Source organism: Drosophila teissieri, chromosome X, assembly GCF_016746235.2.
Source record: "Drosophila teissieri strain GT53w chromosome X, Prin_Dtei_1.1, whole genome shotgun sequence".
Taxonomy (NCBI): Eukaryota; Metazoa; Arthropoda; class Insecta; order Diptera; family Drosophilidae; genus Drosophila; species Drosophila teissieri.
Genome location: NC_053034.1, coordinates 16,254,857 through 16,277,241, shown reverse-complemented (window position 1 = coordinate 16,277,241; position 22,385 = coordinate 16,254,857). Strand labels below are relative to the sequence as shown.

General features: G+C 45.6%; 2 protein-coding genes and 1 long non-coding RNA gene across 5 annotated transcripts in view; 2 read left to right on the top strand and 1 right to left on the bottom strand.

The window, feature by feature from the left end:
* Window positions 1-22,385, top strand: part of LOC122625276 (brefeldin A-inhibited guanine nucleotide-exchange protein 3) — a 96,928-nt gene that overhangs the window by 11,899 nt on the left and 62,644 nt on the right. The gene's annotated exons all lie outside the window — the stretch shown is intronic.
* On the top strand, window positions 269-20,329 carry LOC122625278 (glutamate receptor-interacting protein 1). Of its 3 annotated transcripts, none has more exons than XM_043805337.1 (10): window positions 269-718; window positions 13,150-13,269; window positions 15,847-16,059; window positions 16,144-16,334; window positions 16,477-16,787; window positions 16,850-17,013; window positions 17,827-19,045; window positions 19,111-19,313; window positions 19,379-19,857; window positions 19,920-20,329. In XM_043805337.1, the coding sequence occupies exons 1-10, from the start codon at window positions 553-555 to the stop codon at window positions 20,019-20,021; spliced, it is 3,168 nt and encodes a 1,055-aa protein (XP_043661272.1). In that variant the 5' UTR covers window positions 269-552; the 3' UTR covers window positions 20,022-20,329. The 3 variants fall into 3 exon arrangements, with proteins under 3 accessions (XP_043661272.1, XP_043661271.1, XP_043661270.1); XM_043805336.1 differs by having other exon boundaries at window positions 16,141-16,334; XM_043805335.1 differs by having other exon boundaries at window positions 15,847-16,334.
* LOC122625286 lies at window positions 19,738-22,349 on the bottom strand. The gene is made up of 3 exons (XR_006326542.1): window positions 22,237-22,349; window positions 21,693-22,092; window positions 19,738-19,863 (listed from the first exon to the last, which is right to left on the bottom strand). It is a non-coding gene; the product is annotated as an uncharacterized LOC122625286 (long non-coding RNA).

The window sequence follows — 22,385 nt, the reverse complement described above, 5'->3', positions numbered from 1 at the left end:
TGCACATTATACAAAAGTAGCATTTCTTTAATGAACTTGCTTTTAACAAAATTCTCCATGACGTTCCCACGATGCCTACCAAAACACCACCAATTATTATCTATAAATTGAAGTTAAGTAATTTTATTACAATAAACATACTTGCGTTAAATGCGTCAATTACGAACGAAAACATCGATGTTGAAAAAAAGGTTGGCCAACATCGATACTATCGCAGTTACATCGATTATTTTGCCACCTCTAGTACTGGCGGCAAGATCGCTCATTGTGCAATTTCGGGCCGTGTTCCGCGGACGTGCGCGCATCGTCAGGTTCAGTCGCATCGCAGTCGCCGTTGCCGCCGCAGCCGTTGAATTTCCAAATTGTTTTCGAATTTCCCGATTTCGATTGGAAACCGAATTCGTTTTGAGATTGCCCTTGCCTACTTTTTTTTTTAAATATATACTTTTTTTTTTGTTTGTGAAAATGCCAAATTTGCCATGAGTGTTGAAAAATCTTAGAGATCGCGACGTTTTCCCAATTGGGGGGAAGTTCGAGAAAAGAAAACTCAAGATGAAACTGTGGAAATCGAAGAAGCCCATTGGTGGCTGTGTGCCCGGCAAATCGGCCGCCCTAAAACAGGACCAACAGCAGCAGCAGCAACAGGAGTCGCACAACAACTCCTTCAATGGACACCACCATCCGCCGACGGACACTGCCTTGGCGCCCATGCTATCCGGTAAGTGATGGGGCTTTCCCAATCTTTCCATTTTCCAATTTTTCAATTTCCCCCCCCCCAAACCATTTCCACTTCCTCACCAGATAGCCAGCCGAAAATCTTCTAAAAGCGCCCAACATGTGCGCTCCCATTTTCCGCTTTTCCGACTTGCCGACTTGCCGACTTTTTTCCGCTTTTCCCCGCCCGCTCAGGGTTATCGCATTTCCGCCCAAGGTGCTTGCGTACGGCCCTCAAGTGCTCGACTTTAGATATAGATTTGTATACAAATAACCGACGGTGTATTTGCATCTCTATACCCAAGTATCCAAGTATCCATGTACTGTTGAGTAGGTAGTTTTCGCTCAGTGTGTGCTTGTGGGCCAAGACATTGTTTGACATTTTCAATTGAAAGTAATTGCTCGCATTTCGTTTCGTTACGTTTCCATTTTCCGATCGCTCGAAATTTGTCAATTGCAACGCCCCATCCCCAGAAAGTATTAAAGAAATAAAGGAACCCCCCATGGAGAGCCCCAATGGAGCCCATGGAGCTGGGTGACCTGACCCTTGATTACCCAGCGATTGCTTTAATAGGATCAGTAGGCAGTTTGATGGATTACCCGGCCATCGCATGGCAATCGAATTGAATTGCCAAATCAGTGAAGTTCAATGGATCGCCGCTATGTCGCCATATATCATGGCTAATTGGAGCTGATCAGATAAGCAGATGATCTGATGATCAGATGCATTTCCCATCAATTGAAGACCCAATTGAATGGATTGCGCAATCTCAAGGAGGAATACACAGAATTTTCTGTACCCATAATAAATCAGCTTGAAAGGAAAAAGAGTATCAAGTTTTGCAAGCTGGCTACTGTTTCAACTTTGACCTATGTATCCAAAGTGTAGATCTAGATAGGATCCCCCTTTGGAGGATCTGAAAGGCCGTTCCGCGAACGCTGTTCTGTTTTCATTTGCAGCTTTTCCGCTGATCTGGCGCGGATTAAAATGATCTAAAAGTGCCGCCAGGATGGACATTGGCGAGAAAGCGGCTGGGATTTAATGCCAGTTAAGGAATTGGCGGGGGTAAAATGATGGCCCGACTCCAGTTGCAACTGCAGTTGAACTTTCCACTGAATGAAAAGGCCCGAAGAGGAAGAATCAGATATCCATACCGATATGGCATGGATATGGTATGGGTGAAGTGAAGTGAAGAAGTGGAGATACAAAAGTATCTGCATCTGTTCGTGTGCGCGGGCTTAAATTGCATTTGATGAATTTATGGCATGGCAAGCGTAATTAAGCATTTAATTAAATATTTCTGATGCTCCGCATTGTTGTTGCCCCAACTGTTGCTGTTGCTAGTGCTGTTGCCCCTTTTCATTGCTTAATTTTCTTGCGCGGAATGCCACAGATTGTATCTGGTAGATAAGGCCAAGTGCCTGGCCAGAATGCAGCTTCTGCTGGTGGAAGTTGGTCGATGTGGATGTGGATGTGGATGTGCTTACTGGGCCAGACAATCGCCCATTGATGCCAAATGACTAGATGAAGGCGCACAGCAGCGGTCAAGATAGTAGCAATTCGAAGGGAGTTCGCATTACAAAGAAGTTTTGCCTTACGCTTTACTATTACAATTGTTTTTGTTTAGTTATCCAGCGTAGGTATAGTTGAATCTTCCGAGATTTATTTCCATTTGATCTCCTATTGTTTCGACCCCCGCTGTAAACCCAAAGGCACGCACGTAGATGCATCTGCAATTGGTGACTGCGACTGCGACTGCCTATCCAAAGGCAAACAGAGGCGTGCACTCATCCGCGGAGGGGGATCGCAAAGGGGGGAGGATGACCAGATGTCACTTGTTTACACAGTAATGACAGCTACAACAGCAAAAACAACAACTGCAGCGATTGATTTGACTGCTCTTTACACTCCCCCCAAAACGCAAACAAAGGCCAAAGGCCTGTGAATATCGAAAGGTGTTCAATGTCAATGCACCGAACATCCCATCGAATGCATAGAATACATCAAATACATCGGACCCAAAACCAAACAGATGACAACTCAACTCGACTCCCCCCCCCATGGAAATCGAAAATAGAGAACCACCCGCTCTCTTGTCCACTTTTATGGCACATTAAGTGCCCATAAAATCAACGACAAAACTTTGGAAATCGTAAAAAGAGTTGGAACTACTCGAAAAATGTCGAAATGATATAATAGATCACCAGATTACATTGCCAGCGTTGACAGGCGATGGGAATACGATCTGAATTCGCGGGGCTTCCCAAGGATTTTTCCTGTAAAGTAATACCAAAATGTATGAAAAGGCAATTTGGGAACATGGAAATCTTATAAATGCTAAAACATCTTAGATTTTTTTGTTTTTTGACAAAATGAGATATATTTTTCTTTTTTGACAAAATGACATTTGTCCTAAAGAGAAGTGGCAATAAATTGATACTTTTTCACGGTGATAAATAAATGATACAAAAATGCAATCGGGGTCAAAGTTTCATCTTTTTTGTGATGCTAAATCGGAAAAAGATCACGTCTGACATGGAAAATGTGTCGAACTTATGAGGCGATTAAATTTATGGAATTTGTGGATGATTATTACCAAAGTTCCAATGACAAAATCGAAAATGAATTGATTGTGGATAATTCCTTCTGTGTTTCACATCTATAATGCCATGTGTGTTTGCTCAGATTTTATACGATTTTTCATTGCATATTTCAATGTTTTATGGGCTGCATTAAATGACAAGCCTGAATGACAAGTTAAACGCCAAAGGAAAATGGGTCGCGTACTATCTATGTAATCTGTGTTTTTTTGGCTTTATTATGCATTTTTCCGTATTGTTCTCCCATTTTTATTACCAGTGCATTGAAGTGTTTGAGATGTACAACTGATTTGAAAGCAATTGTGTTTTAACTATTTATTCAGGCTATGTGAATTTGTTTTTTATGTTCGAGGGGGAGTTTTCAATTTCAAATGTTGTTCACAAGATTTATTTTAAGTACTTTTTGTGGTTCTAGTATCGCTATAGGTTTTTCTTAGTGTACGCTTCTGTTTTGCTGCAATTTCTGAATCGTTGGCGACACTTCATTGTTGTTGATGGGTTTATTTTCCTCCCCGGAGACCCACTCCCCTCCCTCTCCCCCTCCGCCACCGATTGAAAGCACCCCCTCTTCGGGGATTTCAGGCCATGCTGCAACAATAAAAACTGGGAGTAGGTTCGCTCATCCAGGGATTTCCATAATTCCCGGTCTATTTCTACTATTTGTACTCCAAGGAATTGGGTGATATGTGATGGATGGATGGATGGAAGGGGGAAAGTGGGGAAAATGGGGAGTTTGAGGAGTTTTGGGAGCTTGGGGAATTGAGTGGATGGTTTAAGGGTTAACTCATTGCATTGCGACGACAAGAAGTCTGTGCCTATTTGGATAAATATTCAAATTTCTCTCCTTACACATAGAAAAAAAGCATGTGTAACTTCGCAGAAGTAAGTAAAGTAACTTCGTAGAAGTAGAAAAGTACTTCTTTCGTACTCATTGAGTTTATGTTAGAAAGTGTAAAAGTTGTAGAGTTTCAAGAGAATTTAGGTGAATTGAGTCACATTTGTAGCGTCTTGGTCTTACTTTTTCTGAGTGTACGATTGTCGCGTCACTTCCCTGCCTTGTGCCCCTCCCCTTCTTGCCACCCGTCCAGCTGCACTTCCCCATTCGTTTTTGGGCATTCCCCCGCACCTTTGCCACTTTTGCCACTTTTCCAATTTTCATGCCATGTGCGTAAGAGTTTTCTCCGCGTGTGTGCTCGTGTGCCAGTGTGTGTGTTTATTTTTCGCCACATTGCGGCCATCGAGTGTAAACAAAAACAAAAAGGCAACAACATGGGCGGCGGGGAAGGGGGTGGTCTGGGGGGGGGGGAGAGGGAACTCAACAATTTGACGCAATTAAAAACGAAACGAGTGGGATTCCTCAGTGTGTTCAACAGTTGGTGCTGTTTTTCACAGGGGCGCACAAGGGGGTGCTGAAAGAACTTTTGTAACTAACTGTAGAACTTTTGTAACTGTAACTGAAAACAACCTACATGGACTTAATAGTAGTGTCAAACTAACAAATGAAAAAAGGAAAAACTATAAATGGAGTACACAAAGTTGGAATAGTCACTATCTGACTAACTCACTGTGAATAGATAGTAAGTTTTAGAAGATCCCTCCTCACTGAAAGTCAGCCCACGCCACTGGGCGTTGAGTGTTTTGTTTTCGAGTGGCAGAGAAGAGTGCTTCTTTTGTTTGGGGAGGCGTGAAAATCCTTTAGGGCCCCCATATCATAAAGCTGCCAAATCAAACGGAAGCGACGACCAAGAAGAAGAGCCAGCACGTAAACAAAGCGCGCTCCAGGCAAATGACATTTGTGCCTGTTACCTCTTTCCCAGTCCCAGCCCCACCGTGCACAGTGGGCCGCATGGCGCACACTAGCTAAAGTGGGTGGATGGGGGGGTGGAGTGGAATGGCAGCTGCTGCCAACTGATAACACAGAAGCAAAGTTCCGCCACAATAACTGTACTGAGAAGTTCACTGCACTTCCGTTCAACTCCAGGGTTCACTGTAGTAAACTGATTTAATGGGCATTTTTTCAATTCAAACGAAAGCTGTATAAGTTAATGCAAAATTTCTTGAAAGAAACTTTGCTTTAATGAATTTTATTTACAATTTTACTTAATTACCAAATGTGAAATTTAATAGCTTCGCAGTAAGCAGTAAATTATTTTTCTCATTTCCCCAAATGCGTCATGTAACTTTTCAATTTGGTGAAACAAAAGTTTTCTTTTTGCGGCAAGTATATTACATTTTTAATGGTTTTGGCATAATATACTCTTGCAATTTCCTCTAGAAAAAAACACCAATAATACTTTTGGCACTTTCCTTTTGAAGTTTTCCAATTTTCGCCTATTTTTGACAATTACTTTGTGCATACGCATACCCAGAACCGATTTCGAACCAATTTTATGGTCACTTTTCCTTTGTGTGGTCTTCCCTTGTTTGTTGTTGTAAACAAATTGCTTATGGTCGCGTTGTTGTTGTTGCTGCAGTGGCATGTTGCAAACATTTTGCTGCCATTTATATTTGTTTAATTTTCCTATTGCTGCCGCGAAATCTGCCACAACGACGTCACTCGGCGGCAAACATAAGCAGAGACAGAGAAAGAGATGCAGAAAGAGAAAGGAGAAGGGGAAGGGGAAGGAGAAGGGAAATCGGAAGGGGAAGGAAAAGGAAAAGGAGAAGGGGCAGAAAATGAGAAATGGAGATGCAGACAGCAGGGGAATCACACATTTCACATAAACATACTGATAGCTACAGTAGAAGTTCCCAAACGCGAACCGCCTTTCAAGGCAAATACATCAATTGAGATTTTGTTTGCAAACTTTTTTTCTAGAAAACTTCTAAGGAACAGCTTTTCCCTTAGTTTCCCCTAAATCGTTTTATTAACTAAAATGCAGAAAGTGCCGTTGAAGAGAAGCAACACTCTGGAATTGAAAATACATTTATTTTGTGGAGCCGCCGAACAGACGATGTCCTTTGTGTGAGACGGTCCACAATGCGCCACGATCCGCGGCCCCTTTTCGCCGCTTTTCCTGCCATCCAACTGCATTTCCCCCGGCCATTTTCCCGTTTTCCCCATTTTCCGCTGCAACCAGAAAATATGCGTAGTGAGGGAAAATGTCACAATTTCAACGGCTGATGGTGCAGCGCAGCGTAAAAATAGCAACAAATACTGAAAATAAAAACAACAACCGTCATGGAGCCATGGGCGTCTGCCGTTGGCTTACTGGGGGCTACAGTCACCCCCTCCGAATTTGGCATGATTTTACCATTTTCCAAACTCTAAAATATCTTAACTAGCTGGCAAGTTGGGCCCCCTTTGGAAAAGCCCCCTCTACGCCACTGGCTGCAGCACACGTTTAATGTAATTTGTTGCTGTTATTGTTTGGGTTTTGCTCCTTTTGTCGCGTCTACAACTTGCATTTTGGATTAATTTGTAAAGTCTGCCGTCGGCTGACAACACTGCCGTCTCTGTCTCATTAGGCTTGCCTCCCTGTTGCACTTGCACCGCCAGTTGCCACAATTACTTGTCTGTCTGCCACCCACCTCCCAGAGCAACTCTTCAACTTTTACACTTGCCGCAACTCACTTTTCCCCTCATTACTTTCCCCGCTCAATTATGTGTGCAAATATTTATGGTCTTTAATATCCTCCAAGTATCTGTCATAAATACGGTTCTTAAATACTACCATCATACAAAGTTAAAGGTTCTTTTGAAGACCAACCCTTTTTCTGTGCACAGATAACTCCCTTATCGTGCAATCAATCAAATTTCATAACGATCGAATTACTTTTATGCGTCGCAGATACGATTAAACGGGTGGCTGCTGTGCGCTTCATGGGAAATGCACTTTCAGTTTTTGGTAAGTTGGGAGTTTGGGAAATTGGGAAATTGGATTCCGACTAGCCAGCCATCCAGTGATCGGTCACAGTCTCATTATGGGCGGCATAACACTTCATTTAATCTCATAACCACCAGCATTTGCCCTTCTCCCTCCCCTTTTGCATCTTCACATATGAATAATATGTACATGTATCTTTTTACTGGTGGCCCTTTAATTGAATTTCGAGCGCAATGAGTTGCCACAAATTTGTATTTGTCTGCCGCATCCCCGAAACAAATTTAACGATGTTTTCTGTTTTGCCGCGTGAAGTAAGAAAATACTTCAGCTCCTGCGCTCCAAACCGAAGCGTTATCGTTGTCAACGGTAAAATCTCAATAGAGATATCCAAAAACTGAAAAACTGAACCTATTTTCATTACGGGAACCTTGCAGTTCACCAGCAGTCTTATCATCAATGGGGAGATTGGTTCATTGGCTTGGTGCGTGAGTTGGCAGTGCGGCCGGGGATCGGTTACGGGTAATTAACATTTGGGGGCATAAATCTGGGGCCCCTTACCGATACGCGGCCGGAATGTTGGGCAACCGGGTTGCCGGGTTGGTGGATGGTGCTACAGTGGACACTGGAGGGGCACATTTGTCGCACATGGCGAGCGATATGAGAAGTGCTGCTGAAAGTGTCTCAAATGCTCCTCCTTCGCCTGCTGATGTGCAAATGAAATGTGCTGTACACAATTATGACTCTATATGCACTGCGAGAAACGCGGCATGCTACCTTCTCTTGACTTCTGGGGATCTATCTGTTCAATGGAAAACTGCCTCTGAAATGTTTTGAGTGCAAATTCACTGTTTCCTCTCCTTACTGCTGCCCCTTTAAACGGGCATAAAAAATGCCGAAATGGTCGTAAATCAATTTTGATGCAGAGTTCCTCGACTGCAACGCGACTTGGTGGCGGCTCCGCGCGTCTCTGCCCCAACTCCTCTGCCCCCCCCTTTGAGCTGCAACTCATCATTCTGCGCCTGGAAACATTCTGCGCGTAAAGGGTGCTTTTTCGCACTGCCAAGAAGACTCGTCGCGAAGTTGGAGGAGTTGGAGGACAAGAGCCACATTTGTTACGATGTGCGATGTGCGGGCAGCCATGAAGCGAAGACCCTGCTGCCCTTCCAGGGATGCAGCTCACCGGGAAGCCTGGGGTTCTGGGTTCTTGGTCCTTGGTCCTTGGGTGTGGCAGGCGCGGCGGCGAGTCCTAGTTGCACATTCAGACGACCAGCTGATCGCTTATCAACATCTAAACATTTAAGCAACATTCAAAGGTATCTTTTCCTACTACTACTAATACTATTTGAGTATAGTTTTCTTGCACGATATTGTTACATCCCTGAGTGTCTGTTGTGCTTGGGTTAGTTGGCTTGATAATTTATTATAAATTTATTAATGTGGCTCAGTCGGCAAATGCATGTCAGCGTTTTGCTAAATACCCGAGGATGTGAGTGGTTCTGTCTTCCTGCGCTCTCCTCCCCCGCGAGCTCCTTGAGTTTTCCCCTTTTCCCCTTTTCTTTCTTTTTTTTTTGTGGCAAGGGTCGCTTTTTTTTTGCGCCAAGTTCGGTTCATTTAAGTTGAGTTCGTTGCGGCTGTTGCACTTTGGTTGCCCCCCTTGCTGCCCCTTGCAACGCCCATGGAGGGCTGTCCTCGGAAATTCGCCTTTGTTGCGGCTTTATCAGATGTTGACATTTTTGCGGAACCACACTCGAGTTCATTTGCAATAATTGGTTTTTCTTGTTGTCTTCGCCCAAGGAGGAAAATGGGCGGGGAAATATACATATATGCATAGGATATATATCTTTTTTAGGGGGCTGGTGGAGGGGTGGAGGGGAGAGCCTTGTGCTAAATAGATTCCATTGTGAAATTTTTGACATTCTCGCATTTTCACGCCCTGAACTGCGTGTCCGTTGATGAAAAAGTCAGCAGCACTTCGGGGATCAAAAGTAATGTTAACAAAAAAAAGAAATGGCATTTAATTAATATTAATTTATATTAATTTAGAGTTAGAAGTAATTATGGAGAAGTAAATTCTTAGAGTGGCAACAAAGAAAAACTCTGAAGTTTAATGAAAAATGAACGAATGTTTACGCTGCGAGTCACTTTTTTGTGTGTAGTGCAGACCCAGTCTGCATTTTGTGGGTTAATGGATACATGGGCACTTACTCGAACGTAAAAACTACGCAGTTTCCCTTAGCCCCCTTTTACCCCTCCCCCCGTTTTTAGTCCCCCTTTTTTAGTCCCCCTTTTTTAGTCCCCCTTTTACCAGAGTGGCAACTGGCAGCACGCCCTGAACTGAATAGACCCATTCAATTTTGTTTGTGGCCAGAAAAATAAACTGGAAATTGCGTGGAGAAAAGCGCCGCTAAATGCAAACAATAACAGAGCGTCAAGTTGCCAATAGATTGGCATGTCAATCAATCAATACACAGCGCACAGTAGTCAGTCAGTTGGACATTCACACACTCAATCAGTCAATTTGTCAGTCGACTCTTGCTTCCAGCACCTGTCAATTGGATATATGTATCTACGTATCTGCAGGAACAACTCAATCCACTAGAACGCTTCGATTGAGGAAGATGGATTAAGATATCCAACTAGATAGTTTTAGCAGTACATCACTTCAAAGATACTGCGTATCTTACAACTATTTATACTTAAAGTGTGGCAGTATGTGCGTTTGAGATTGGCGAGATTCCTGGAGTTTGGAATGCCAGTTCCCCCATTCCCACTGCCACTTTATAATGAACAGATCACGTTGGGCAGATTTGCCTTGAATGGTGTCTATGTTGCAAGTAAATGCGGCAAATCGCCGACGCATTCCATCGCGCAAATGAACCATTCCAGAAGACAACATAATCAAAAGGGGGTTGTGGCACGGCACTTGGGCTGGGAAACCCTGACGTTGACGACCCCCAGCGATGGAGAGGAGCTGTCTCGTCTGTCTGGATCGGCACTTGTGCAATTTTCCATTTTCAATTTTCTGCAGATCTTCAGATCTGGGTATCATCGCCTGGGGTCTATTTCAATCACTGCGAGCACTATCTGTGCCTCCCTCCGTCTAATTGGCTCGACAGGATGATGACTTCAGGAAGTGCTCCATAGAATGGGTGGCACTGCCACTGCCACTCCCCCTTTCCTGCTTTCCCACCCGCCTTGCAACCGCTTGCATCTTTTTCGGATGAGCGCAATTTCCGCTAGAGAAGGAATTGGCAACTGTCGCCGATAAATTTGCCTGCAACTTTTGCGTGAGTGGCCATAAAAACAAACGCACGACAGGCGGCCACAGGCAAAAATAGCTTTAACTGCTCCACCACCAATCTGGAGATCCCAGAGATCCCAGAGATCCCAGAGATCCCAAATCCATTTCATCTGCTCCAGAACGGAACTGAAAATGGCAATGTGAATTAGACGGCGTCCACAAGTTAATTTGGGCCTAATGTTATGACACTTTCCCGGTTTCTCCCGGAAACACTTAATAGCAGCGCAGCCATAAAGTTGAGTAATGATACTTATAAGTCAATTATCCTTGGCAGTTGTCATATTTGCGAAATTAGCTAAATGCCCGCAGATTTTACATGTTTAACGATCAAAAGAACATTGGCATTCGCATATCGAAAGGTATCGCTTTTATCGACTACGAACGTTTGTTATCGATTGGTTTGCTTTCAAATTAATTTCCCTCGCTGATAAATAAATTTCGACTAATCCAGAGCTTTCCGCCCACTGGTTAACATTCAAAGTTGAATGCGAGGAATGTGTAAATCAGTTCCGGATTCAAATCGGAACACATGTACATATATATATATGTATATATACCTCCATATGTTATTCCAGCACATGTATATAGTATTTCATAAATCCATACGCACTCCATCACATTAGTTGGCTATTTTATGGGCTCTTTTCGATTTCATTTAGCGCTCGGCTCATTTCGACTTGTTTTTTGTTTAACCCCCCACCCCCCCAATTTTCCGAGATGGGAAAATGTCGAGCACTTCCAGGGCATCTCGTGTTCGCCTTTGCCTTGTGTTGCTTTTCCCCGCTTTTCGCTTAATTCTGATTACATTTATTTATGAAACCGGGCGTACATATAATTTCCGCTCGCCGGCCCCAATGAATTATGTCAAAAAAAAGAGAGAAAAAAGCAGAGAAACAAAAAACAAGAAGCAAAGCACCGTGGAAAATCAAAGCTGGCCAGAAAACTTAAAAAACAACAAATCGAAATAACTAATAGCGCCTCTGCCTACTTGGCCTACCAGTGGAAATCAAAATGAAAATGAAAATCAAAATGAAAATGAAAAGCAGCCATGTAAAAATAGCAAATGAAAAGCGCATCCAAAAAAACACGCACTAGAGACCGCACTTCAAAGCGAATGCGAATCAAAGCGGAGACGGAACGAAGAAGAAAAGGAAGAAAGCTAAACGAATGGGGGGTGGATAAAGGTGAGAGAAAAGCAGACAACATTTTCAGCTGATTGGAAAAGCTATAGGGATAATTTACGTGATTTCAGCCCAATGCATTAGTTATAAACTCAAGTTTTATTCTACAAAAAGCACTCGAAATTGTTTCGAGTGTAGCCAAAGGTGCAACTGAACCAAATTGGCACACCTTTGCGAGCCGAAGAAGCAGCACGGCCGACAAGCAAAAGAAAACGAATTAAATGAAAATAAATTATAGCGAATCAGCTCTCTATATGCATACATTTCATGTGTGTGTGTCGGTCAAATGAAGCGAAACGTTACGTTTTTTTAGCAGCTCACCGCCCCTGTTAGTTTTCTAGTTTTCTAGTTTTCTAGTTTTCTGATTTTCTAGTTCTCTGGCTTTCCCGTTTTTCCATTTTCCTTTGGGCGCTTTTGCCTAATTATTGTTGCTGCTTTTCATAGTCGGGCGGGCGCATTAAGAAAAACTTTATGCGCCATTGAAGCGTTCGAAAATAAAAGTCGCGTCCGCTTGCGTCAAACGTGGCCACGTGTGTTCTTATTCTATTTTTTTTCTGGTTTTTTGTTTTTATATTTTTCTATTTTTCTTTTTACTTTTAATTTTTGGTTGCGTTTTTTGCGTGAGGGAAACTCACTCGTTACGCGCACACGGCGTAATTGTAGCAGATCGCGTATACGCCCCATGGTCCGCGATAGAAAAGCCAAAAGTGTTGCCACACACAGGCGCACAGACATCAAAAAGCGAAAAGATGAATGAAGGAGTGGGCAAGGGGTGGCAAATAAAGGGGGAGTGCCACATACATTGTATGCGGCACAGTAAATAATCGTTTTCCTGGCACCCGAAACTTTTGTGCTACCATTGCCAACAATCGTGAATAAGTCTGTTCATCAGTTATTTGCACTGTTTTTTGTTTTATGCAGAAAAGCATAATGAAATCATTGAGTCATTTGTTAATTGCAAAAAGTGTGGCCATTGTCTGACCATTGTTTGTACTTGAGTGGACTCAAGCTGATAAAGTTTTTTTGTACATTTTATTGGCATTTGCGCTTTATCAAGCCATTAGATTTGATTTCCCAATTTTCCAGAGTGATCCGCCACTTATACTTGTTATTGTGCCACATGTCTGGGGGCATCCTACAAGATTAATTGAGTTCACATATTTTTTTTTCCTTTTTTTTATAAATATATCGTGGTACATGTCTGTTTTTGTGGTTTTATAATGCCTCGAGTGAGATTCATGCGCTGGTGGAATTTTAATTGAAGCTTTTTTGGCGACGCCGAAGGTCGCGATTTGTGTTTCATATTGGGGAAATTGGGAATTCTCCGAATCGAATTGGATACGTTGCATGTAGGTGTGGTTTTCGGTGGTCGTGGAGGAGGCAGTGCCTCCTTTGATGTGGCAGTGTGGCGGAATAGATTAGGGGAAAATGCAAAAGAAGTTGGTCAGCGAACGACTGGCCGCCCTTTGATGTGTGAGATGCACCGTGTTTACTCTAGTTTTTCTCCTCTCTATTTTTCTTGCAGTTGACCGGGCGATGAGTCCGGCGCAATCGGAGGACTCCGGACTGGCACCGGAAAGGGGCACCACCTACGCCACCATCACGCTGCCACGGAATGCCCTGCATTTGGCCATCACATTCGCAGGTGAGAAGGGGGCTCATCCACACGTCCACTAATGCCTCTCAAGTGGAACGCCAAGGGGTTGGGGATATCTGTGGATCTTGGGGATCTGTGGATCTGCGGATCTGGGGATCTGGGCATCCCTGGGGTAAGTCGATATCTTTATGGCGGTTTTAAGGGGAGTATGCATATGCATACGAAGGGAAATCTTCTGACAGCTGTCATGGTAAATCAGCAGCGATTGTATAATTATGTTAGACACAAATTGAGCCACGGATCAATCAAATCAATTGAGAGCACAAATTATGCGGGTCGCTAATGATTATGATTGCTTAACCCATGAAAATCTACGATCAAATGCAATTTGGCATCACTGAAGTGGTAGATTCATTCAAGTTGAGGTATAAAAATAGATAATTAACTTATTATTTTCCCAAGGATACTGGCTACATTTTGATTGGGGAATAACTAAAAGATAATGCTGCTAAATAAAGCAGTTTTGGCTACAAATGTCCATTAATCAATATTTTGCCTATAACAACGGAAAGAGAATCCAAAGAAGGCAAGACATACCTCATTGCACTCGCAACTTCATTACAAATCGATTGGCATTCCAAACAAAGCTTTGATGTACTAAGTTCGTATGTTTACATCATATCGATGTCTACCTGAATGGTGTGAAGTATTTCCTAGATTTTCTAACTTAAAACCCGAGCTAAAAACCGCATTTTCAGTAGCTTACCACCAGTAGTTAGAATAAAATATAATAAGAATAATCCAAAGAAGGCAAGACATACCTCATTGAACTCGTAACTTCATTTCAAATCGATTGGCATTCCAAACAAAGCTTTGATGTACATAGTTCGTAAGTTTACATCATATCGATGTCTACCTGAATGGTGTGAAGTATTTCGTAGATGATTTAACTTTTAAACCGACTTAAAAACCGCATTTTCAGTTGCTTACCACCAGTAGTTATAATAGAATATAATATAATAAAAAAATCTTATAGACGTGTCTATATGACCGCTTTTATCCGACGGCTGTACTAATTTCTGGGGCTCAGCACTGATTTATGGTAATGTCGATGGGGTCGGCTCCATGATGGGCTGCCCTGTGATATTGTTTGCAATGGAATGGGATGGGATACGATATGATGGGATGGGATGCGATGGCATGGCCAACAGTTCGGGGGTGGCTCCTGGTCTTTGGCTGTACGGCTGTTGCTATAGCTGTATTCCGCCGATCGCCAGACAAAGTGGGCCGGCCCCGAATCATTCGATTTGAATGCGGAACGCGTCTCCGTCTCCGTCTCCGTCGATAATGCCGTTGCTCCGTATTCATAGTCGCATTCGTATTCGTACCCGTATTCGTATTCGTACTCGTCCGTATTCGTGTCTCCGTCTGGCGTTGTTGCTGCCAAAATAAATCATCGTTCCAATCTACAGAGAAGCCCGCCCCCAGGGGCAAGTTGAGGGGGCGGTTGCAGGGTTTCGATGCCAGACATAATAATGAGTATGTACACGTATGTAGCCACAGTGCCATCCACAACTCTAGTTACCAATCAAAACGTGTTCTAAACCCATAAAAACAATCGAAAATGATAAGAAAACAGTTGGCAGCAAGTGTAAGCATAAATTGGACATATGTGAATGGTATGCTTAGCAGCTAGCCACTATTTGCTCACCCGCTGCTGTGGCTGTAGCTGTGACTGATTTCGTCTGAATCAGAATATAAAGTCCACCCATTCGGATTTTGTACTCTTGACTAATCTGCCGCGCTGAGGATTTGGCGTGAAGTGTGCTGAAGTGGGCAAGGGTCGTTGTTTCCTTCATTTTGGGGGTTAGCCTTAGACTTGGGTCTCTGACGTAAGCATCGCCTCCATAGAACCCAATCCCGATCCGCCGGCACCATTATCATCTTCTCCGTGGTCGCCAGCCAGCTATGTGTGTTGTCATAAAGCGGCGCGTCGCCTCTGCTTTTCCCCATCCATTTTTCTGCTTTTCTTTTTTGTATTTTTGTTGTATTTTGTATTTTTCGGCGGCTAGCTCTTCAGTTAGTTTATTTTGTTATTTTGGCAATTCGCCAGCAGCGCTCCCATTGCGGCTGGCCCCAAACTACTGGCCGTCGTCTCTTTTTTTACCCAATTTCTTTATTTACGCGCCGCACTACGAGTATCTAGTTTTTCCCCCCCTCACCCCTCGATTTTCATGCGCTTTTCCTGTGCGTCGACTGACGAGTCGCTGACAGAGTCGCCACAGGAAATCCAAATGGTGGGGGTGGGGGTGTTGGAATCAGGGGGTTACCACATACAACCTCCAGAGTCATCAGTCATCGGTCATCGGGAGGATGAGGAACTCTAATTAATTCGCCAAGGTGTTGGTCTCTAAACGGGGGATTGGGCTATCAGATGTCTGTCTATCTACGATCTATCTGATTTATCAACTTAAGTAACTGGGAAATATCAATAAAAGCTATTCAACTTATTAGCTACACTCATTTCATTTACTGCAATCTTTTACTGTAATCATAGCATATAAATAACTACATCTTTAAGTTATCTTCCAATATAAATACATCCACGTATCTTGAATCCCCTAGAACGCAACGATCTGTCGTATCCGCCGGTGGTGGGCTCCCTGAATCCGGTGGGTCATGCGGCGGACTTCCTGGCGCCCGGCGATCGTCTCCACCAGATCGACGGCATCTCGACGATCGGGCTGAGCAACCAGAAGGTGATGAACATGCTCTGCGCCGGTGGATCCGATGCGTGTCCGGCCATCGTGGAGATCGAGTACTCTCTGCCCGAATGCAGTAGGTTAACCCATTGTGAAATGCTGGTCAACAGTCATAAACTCTTTGTTTTTTTCATAATTTTCCTTCCGGGTGGCGCAGCAGTTTCCCAGAACAGCCTTTGTGTGACCTCGAAGCTGGCGCAGATCACCGTGGAGCGGGAGAGCGGATGCCTGGGCCTGACGTTGCGGGGCGGTGCCGACTACCCGCTGATCGTCACCCATGTGAGGCCCCATGGACCCGTCTACAAGACCGGTCGCATCAAGCCAGGCGATCGGCTGCTGCGCGTCGATAATGTGAGTGATTTGGAGTGACACTTCCGTTTTCCGCTGGGGCTTTCTCCAGAAATTTGCCATGCCACAAATAGTTTTCAACTAGGTTGCATAGGTTTCGAAATAGATATGTTATCTGAATCCAAATGGTTATATTCCCACGCAGGTCTCACTGATTGGCAAGACGCTGGCGGAGGCGCAGCAGATCATCAAGTGCGGCGGTCATGTGGCCGGCTACACCAACCTGACCATCGAGTACGATGTGTCCGTGGTGCAGAGCGTCGAGTTCTCGATGGGACCGCTGCTCATCGAAATCGAGCGACCGATGAACGACAAGCTGGGCCTGGTGCTGTGCAACTATACAGCGGCGATGCCCGCTTCCGGTTCCGGTGCCAGTACTCCATCCAGCGTGGACAAGATCGAGGAATCGACGGGCGTCTTCATAGCCAGCATCCTGCCCGCCAGCATTGCAGATCGGTAGGTGGTATATATGTATATATATATATCTCATTCTCATGCGATATCGGTTTGTGTTCCAGTTGCGGCGCCTTATCCGTTGGCGATCAGGTGCTCTCCATCGACGACACAATGATCGAGCACACCGCCTTCAGTCCCGACGAGGTGATGACCATATTGGACACCAGCACGGGTCGCGGCTACACGCAGATGCAGATCATGCCCGCTCACGCCTTGGCCCGTCGCGGTGAGTACTCGCTTTTGGTTCGCAAACTTAGACCAGACCAGATCCCCCCATTTCATTATTTTCGGCTATCTGGCAGTCGAAATCTGCATGGCCAAATCAGCCAGGCTCCCAAGCGGCGCGACGAAGGTCTGCGTGGGCGTCACGGCTAATGAACAGCAATGGCAGCGGCGGCTGAAACAATAGAGACGCCAGGCCTTATAGAGTTTTGGAGCGCGGCGAGATCGACGAGTTCTAGGCGAAGTTATAGCATCTTATATAGAATAGCATAACAGTTGAGACTCTGCCTTCGGTAGAACACAAGTTGATGGTCCAAGAAGTGCTCAGTCCACCCTCGCTGCAGCCAATCAATTGTTTTTCCAAGTTTTTCCCTCCATTTGCTAAGCAAACACGCAGCGACGCAGTCCAAAATCGTTTCCCCCAAAGACGAAATAGTCTCCTTTCTTCTTTTTTTGACAATCGATCGAATCTGAATCCGAATCGGAAATAGTAAATGGAATAGAATAGAACAGCGGAGAGTGGATGGAGGCCATAAATTGTGGTCTGGGCAGAGAGGACACGCAGCTGGCTAAGCTGCGGATCAGTCGCCACTGTGGAGTGCGGAGTGTGGAGGCCAACGGAGAAGGTCTTAAAAGCTGCCACAAGTTGGCTGGCTGGGAGGTGTGATTGAATGGAATTACTTAGCTAAATGGAAAGAGAGCAGGCAGCGGAGAAGGGGGCATCACTTCCACTCCCTTTTAATTTAGTGCGAGATCTATGCATTTTTTGTCTATGCTTGAACCAGAACTCATTCGATGTTGCACCGAATCCTTTCAGGTCACACCGCCCTGGGCAGTCCCAAGTACAGCTTTAGCACCCTGGAGTCGCGCAAATCCTCGACGGCGGGTCGCCAGCGTCAGCGTTTCGCGCGCAAGAGTTCGCTGCCGCTGGAGAATCCCGGCTGCAGCAATCCCGGCTCCACGGGCGGATCGGTGGGCACTGGCGGCATCCATGGCAGCAGCAGCTTGGGCATGGGTCTGGGCCTCTGCCGGGCGGAGAGTTTTCCCGTCCTCCTCGATTGCAGCCACGGAGCGGGCATCCTTCTGTCTGATTCGATAAGCGGAGCTGGAGGATCGGGCGCTGTTGCCATTGCCCAGATTCTGGCGGATTCGGTGGCCGATCGCAGTGGTTGCATTCAGGCGGGCGATCGCATCGTGGCCATCAACAAGATGTACAGCTTGGATGCGGCGGCCATGAGGCAGCTGCTCGAGGGTGGATCCATTCGCAATGGAGCGAGCACTGGAACGCCGGCCAACTGGCTGGAGCTGGAGATCGAGTTCGATATGCCGGATGCCGTGGTGCCCGCCAGTGGTGTCTTCAGTGTCAAACTGCTGAGGGCCGGCAAGTGTGGACTTGGTCTGAGCGTGAGTGGATCCAGTCATGGTGGCTTGGTCATTTCGGACGTGAAAATGGGCAGTCCTGCCCATCGCAGTGGCTCCCTGCGATCCGGCGACATCCTGCTGGCCGTTGACCAGCATCCAGTGCAGCATTTCAACGTGGACGCACTGCTCAAGGAGGAGGGCAGATCGCAGAATCCCAGCCACAGCTCCTCTGACTTCACCACGCTGACGATCAAGCGCATCGTGCTGCCCGACTTCCTGCCCATGTCCAGTCCCATTTACAGCAATTGCCCGGCGAGTGGCATCAACTTGGGCATGGGCATGGGCGTGTCCACCAGCACGGATCACGATCTGTATAGCAGTGCCTATGTGACGGCGGGCAAGTATGCAGACTGCGTGTCCCTGAAATCGCGGACTCCGCAACCCGATTACTTCCGAGTGCCCAGCATGGACGATGCCAGTCTGCAGTCCGTGCAGCTGCGATCGGGATCGGGCGCAAATGGCGGTAGCCAGGCGGGTAACAGCTGGTCCACCGGAGTCAACAGCCGATCCTATGTGGCCCCAAGCAATACGCAGAGTCTGACCACCGAGCTGCCCGAGGAGGAGGACGAGCAGGAACAGTTGTACCCCGGTTACGAGCTCAATCGCTATGCCAGGTGAGTCCCAATCCTATTTATATGTAGATAGGCTGAAACATCTCGGAATTCGTTTCATTTCCCAGTGTGGACTGCACCGCCCTGCCGCCGCCCATGGAGAACAAGGTGTACGGATCGGCGGCCAGTTCGAGCAGCAAGAGCAGCGGGAGCAGCCTGCACCAGGTCATCTTCACGGTGCGCCTGGAGCCCCATGGCGGATTGCTGGGCATCACTCTGGCCGGCAGCGAGGACATCACCAAGTCCATCACGATCAGTGGCCTCGTAGAGGGTAAGTCTACATACAAATATTATGAATTTTGAGAACTAAAACATATATATTAATATAACAAACAGGTGGCATTGCGCACAAGAATGGACAGATCCATGTGGGCGACCAGCTGCTGGCCATCGATGAGCATTCGGTGCAGGGCATGCCCCTTTCGCACGCCACCAGTCTGCTGCAGAATCTCGGCGATCTGGTCGACCTGAAGATCCTGCGCAGCCACGACCTGGCCAATGGCAGTCATCTGCCGCAAACGCAGGCCATCTATGCCAAGGTGCAACGGCGTCCTCGGAGTCCGTCGGCCAATACGGAGGCCAGCAAGGAGTCGGGCAGCGGGAATGCCAACGCTGGCGGGGCAGCCAATGGGAATTCGGGCAGTGGAAAGCCCCGGGTGTTCCACGTCACCCTGTACAAGGATAAGGTGTACGATGACTATGGATTCTCCGTTTCCGATGGACTTTACGAGCGGGGCGTCTTCATCAACAGGATTCGCAGCGGAGGACCTGCCGATATGTGCGGTCTCCTGAAGCCCTTCGATCGGATCATGCAGGTTGTTCTAAAGTTATCATTAATTGTATCATTTTATACATGTTTATTTGTGTATATCGCCAGGTAAATGAGATGAAGACGCAGGACTTTGATTGCTGCCTTACCGTTCCGCTGATCGCCGCTGCTGGCGATAAAATCGAGATGATCATGCAGCGCTCCGAGTGATCCCACTTGCCCGAGATCCTTATGTTAAACTAGTTGTATGCTAAGCTAATCCTAAGTGCCATTGCTAGCCCATAATATTATATACTACATACATATATCCCTGTATTCTTTACCGAGCGAAACCTGCACACAAACAAATGAAAATCCCCTACCGTCAAGGACAATTGGCGCAAAACAGTCGGCCATAACCAAATAATGCCCTTCTTATGATAGATCTGACATAATTCTACGTTAATTCTACGCTAAAATTTGTTTTCTAGCAAATAAACAATCGTACCGAAAGTTTGTTCCAAACTAAACAATCAAAACTATGAGTAATTCATTTGTCTTGTCTGTGCTTATGTGACCTACATTCTTGAACGTATGCCAAAATGATGATTAGAACTTGGCTTAGGAAAACCATAAGCTAATATATAGAGAATATAGTTAACTATAAAATTATATTTTAAAGCGCGGGCTTCAGCTTCATTTTCGAACCTTATAAAATCCTTTCGTAATAACCATGGCCCTTCAGCGTTTAACATTTGGCACGTACTTTACACTTTGTACCCTGTAAAGCTATAGTCCGCCGATCTGGCACTGATCTATGTAAACAATAATCCCCTTGGGGGCTTATGTCATTGAGAGCGATTGCAGTGATTGTTATTCAATATTATTCAGTATTCTGCACTGTGTGTTCCGTTTTCAATTAGCCAATCGGTGTAATCTATATGCCATATACCCCATGTAATTCGCGTTGTAAACAGAATGTTTTTACACTTGCTAGGGCCAAGTGGGCGTGGCAGGGGCTGAGCCCATGACGTTGGACCCTGTGATGGGGAAATATCAAAACAAATCAATAGACACCTGTGTCGATGTGCAATGCAAGTGGATTTTTGAACCGGAATCAATTTTCGAACTCAAAGTTCGATGCTTATCGGAAATCGGGGCCAATGGCTGCTGAATCTGCACGGAAGTAATACTCCCTGAGTCATAATCATCTAAATACAGAGCGTATGTCTAGCTACTCAGCAGTGTTTACGTATTTTTCCAGGGTATTCGTTTGGGTTGTGGAAAAGGTTTGGCAAAGGGGATGCCGTCGGCCGTCAAAGAAAGTCGTAAACAAAAACAAGAATCAAGAATCAGACAGACTGTGGGTCATGATAACGCATTGGAAAGGCCGCCTCTTTGACGTCAATGGGCAATATTCGAGATCCTGGACTCGTAAACACCTTCTCCGGACTTTGGACGCCGCGAAAGCGAAACGGGATTCTGCGAGAATCACTGGCCGTCCGCTGATAACGTCTGCCAATGGCAACATAATACATATGTACATATATGCAAATATGTTTTGTACTAACCACACACTGACACCACCACCTGTGAGGGGCGCTGAGGCACGGGGGCGTGGCAGGGGCCCGTCGATTGACACAGTTTGCTCAGAAATTCACTTGGCCCTCTGCACACAGAGAAATAGCGTGCAAGTAGAGTAATAAACCAGGTTCGTCGTTTGTAAACTTATTCTGCATAAATATTGAATTTCGAAAAATATATGTAACAACCTCTGAAAATTGCATATAAAATTGTATATGACGAATATTAAGACATATAAGCTTAAATTACAATATTATGATTATGATGTTTGCATGGTTCAAAGGGGAATCTTTGTAAGTGGTATCTGAACATACATACATATGTATCTTTTTCTCTCCGTGCCGAATGGGTTGTGGAGGACAGCTGCTGTTTGTCCAAGAGGGGTGGGGATGTGGGTGTTCTGTTCCCCATCCTCCATTGCTGACCCACCAGGGGATCCTCCCTTGCGCCGCCCGCTTCCTGCAACGAGATTGCCCAACGCCTCCATGGCGGTCACTTTGTTGTCGTCGGCGGAGCGCAGCGGCTTCCTTATCAAGAAGGTGCCTCCAACAAAGAGCAGCTGCTGCACTTTGCATCTACACTGAGCGAAACGAAACGAAGCGGTCGCCTTGTGCTCAGGGCCGCTGCTTTCCGCTCTTCTCCACACTCTCCGCTGGAAGTCGCGTGCCGAAGCTCATTGCTGGTCAGTGCTGGCTGCATGGCTGCTAAGAAGTAATATCTGTTACATAAACAAGTGAAAAGAGTAACAAATTAGTGATAAATAAAGGGTTAAAGCAGTGCAGCATGTTCTTTTAAGAAAGCCTCTAAAGTTGATTTCATGCGTGATTCATGAGTAATTCCACGACTGTTTATTACACTCGACCTTCGATAGGTGGCCTATATGGGTAGGCATATATGTCGGAAAATCGGCGGATCGAGCAGCACTATCGCCGCAACCTCAGCGATCGGCGGCTTCGGCTGCAGCTTCGGATGCAGCTTTCTGATTTCGGTTACGGTTTCGATTTCGATTTC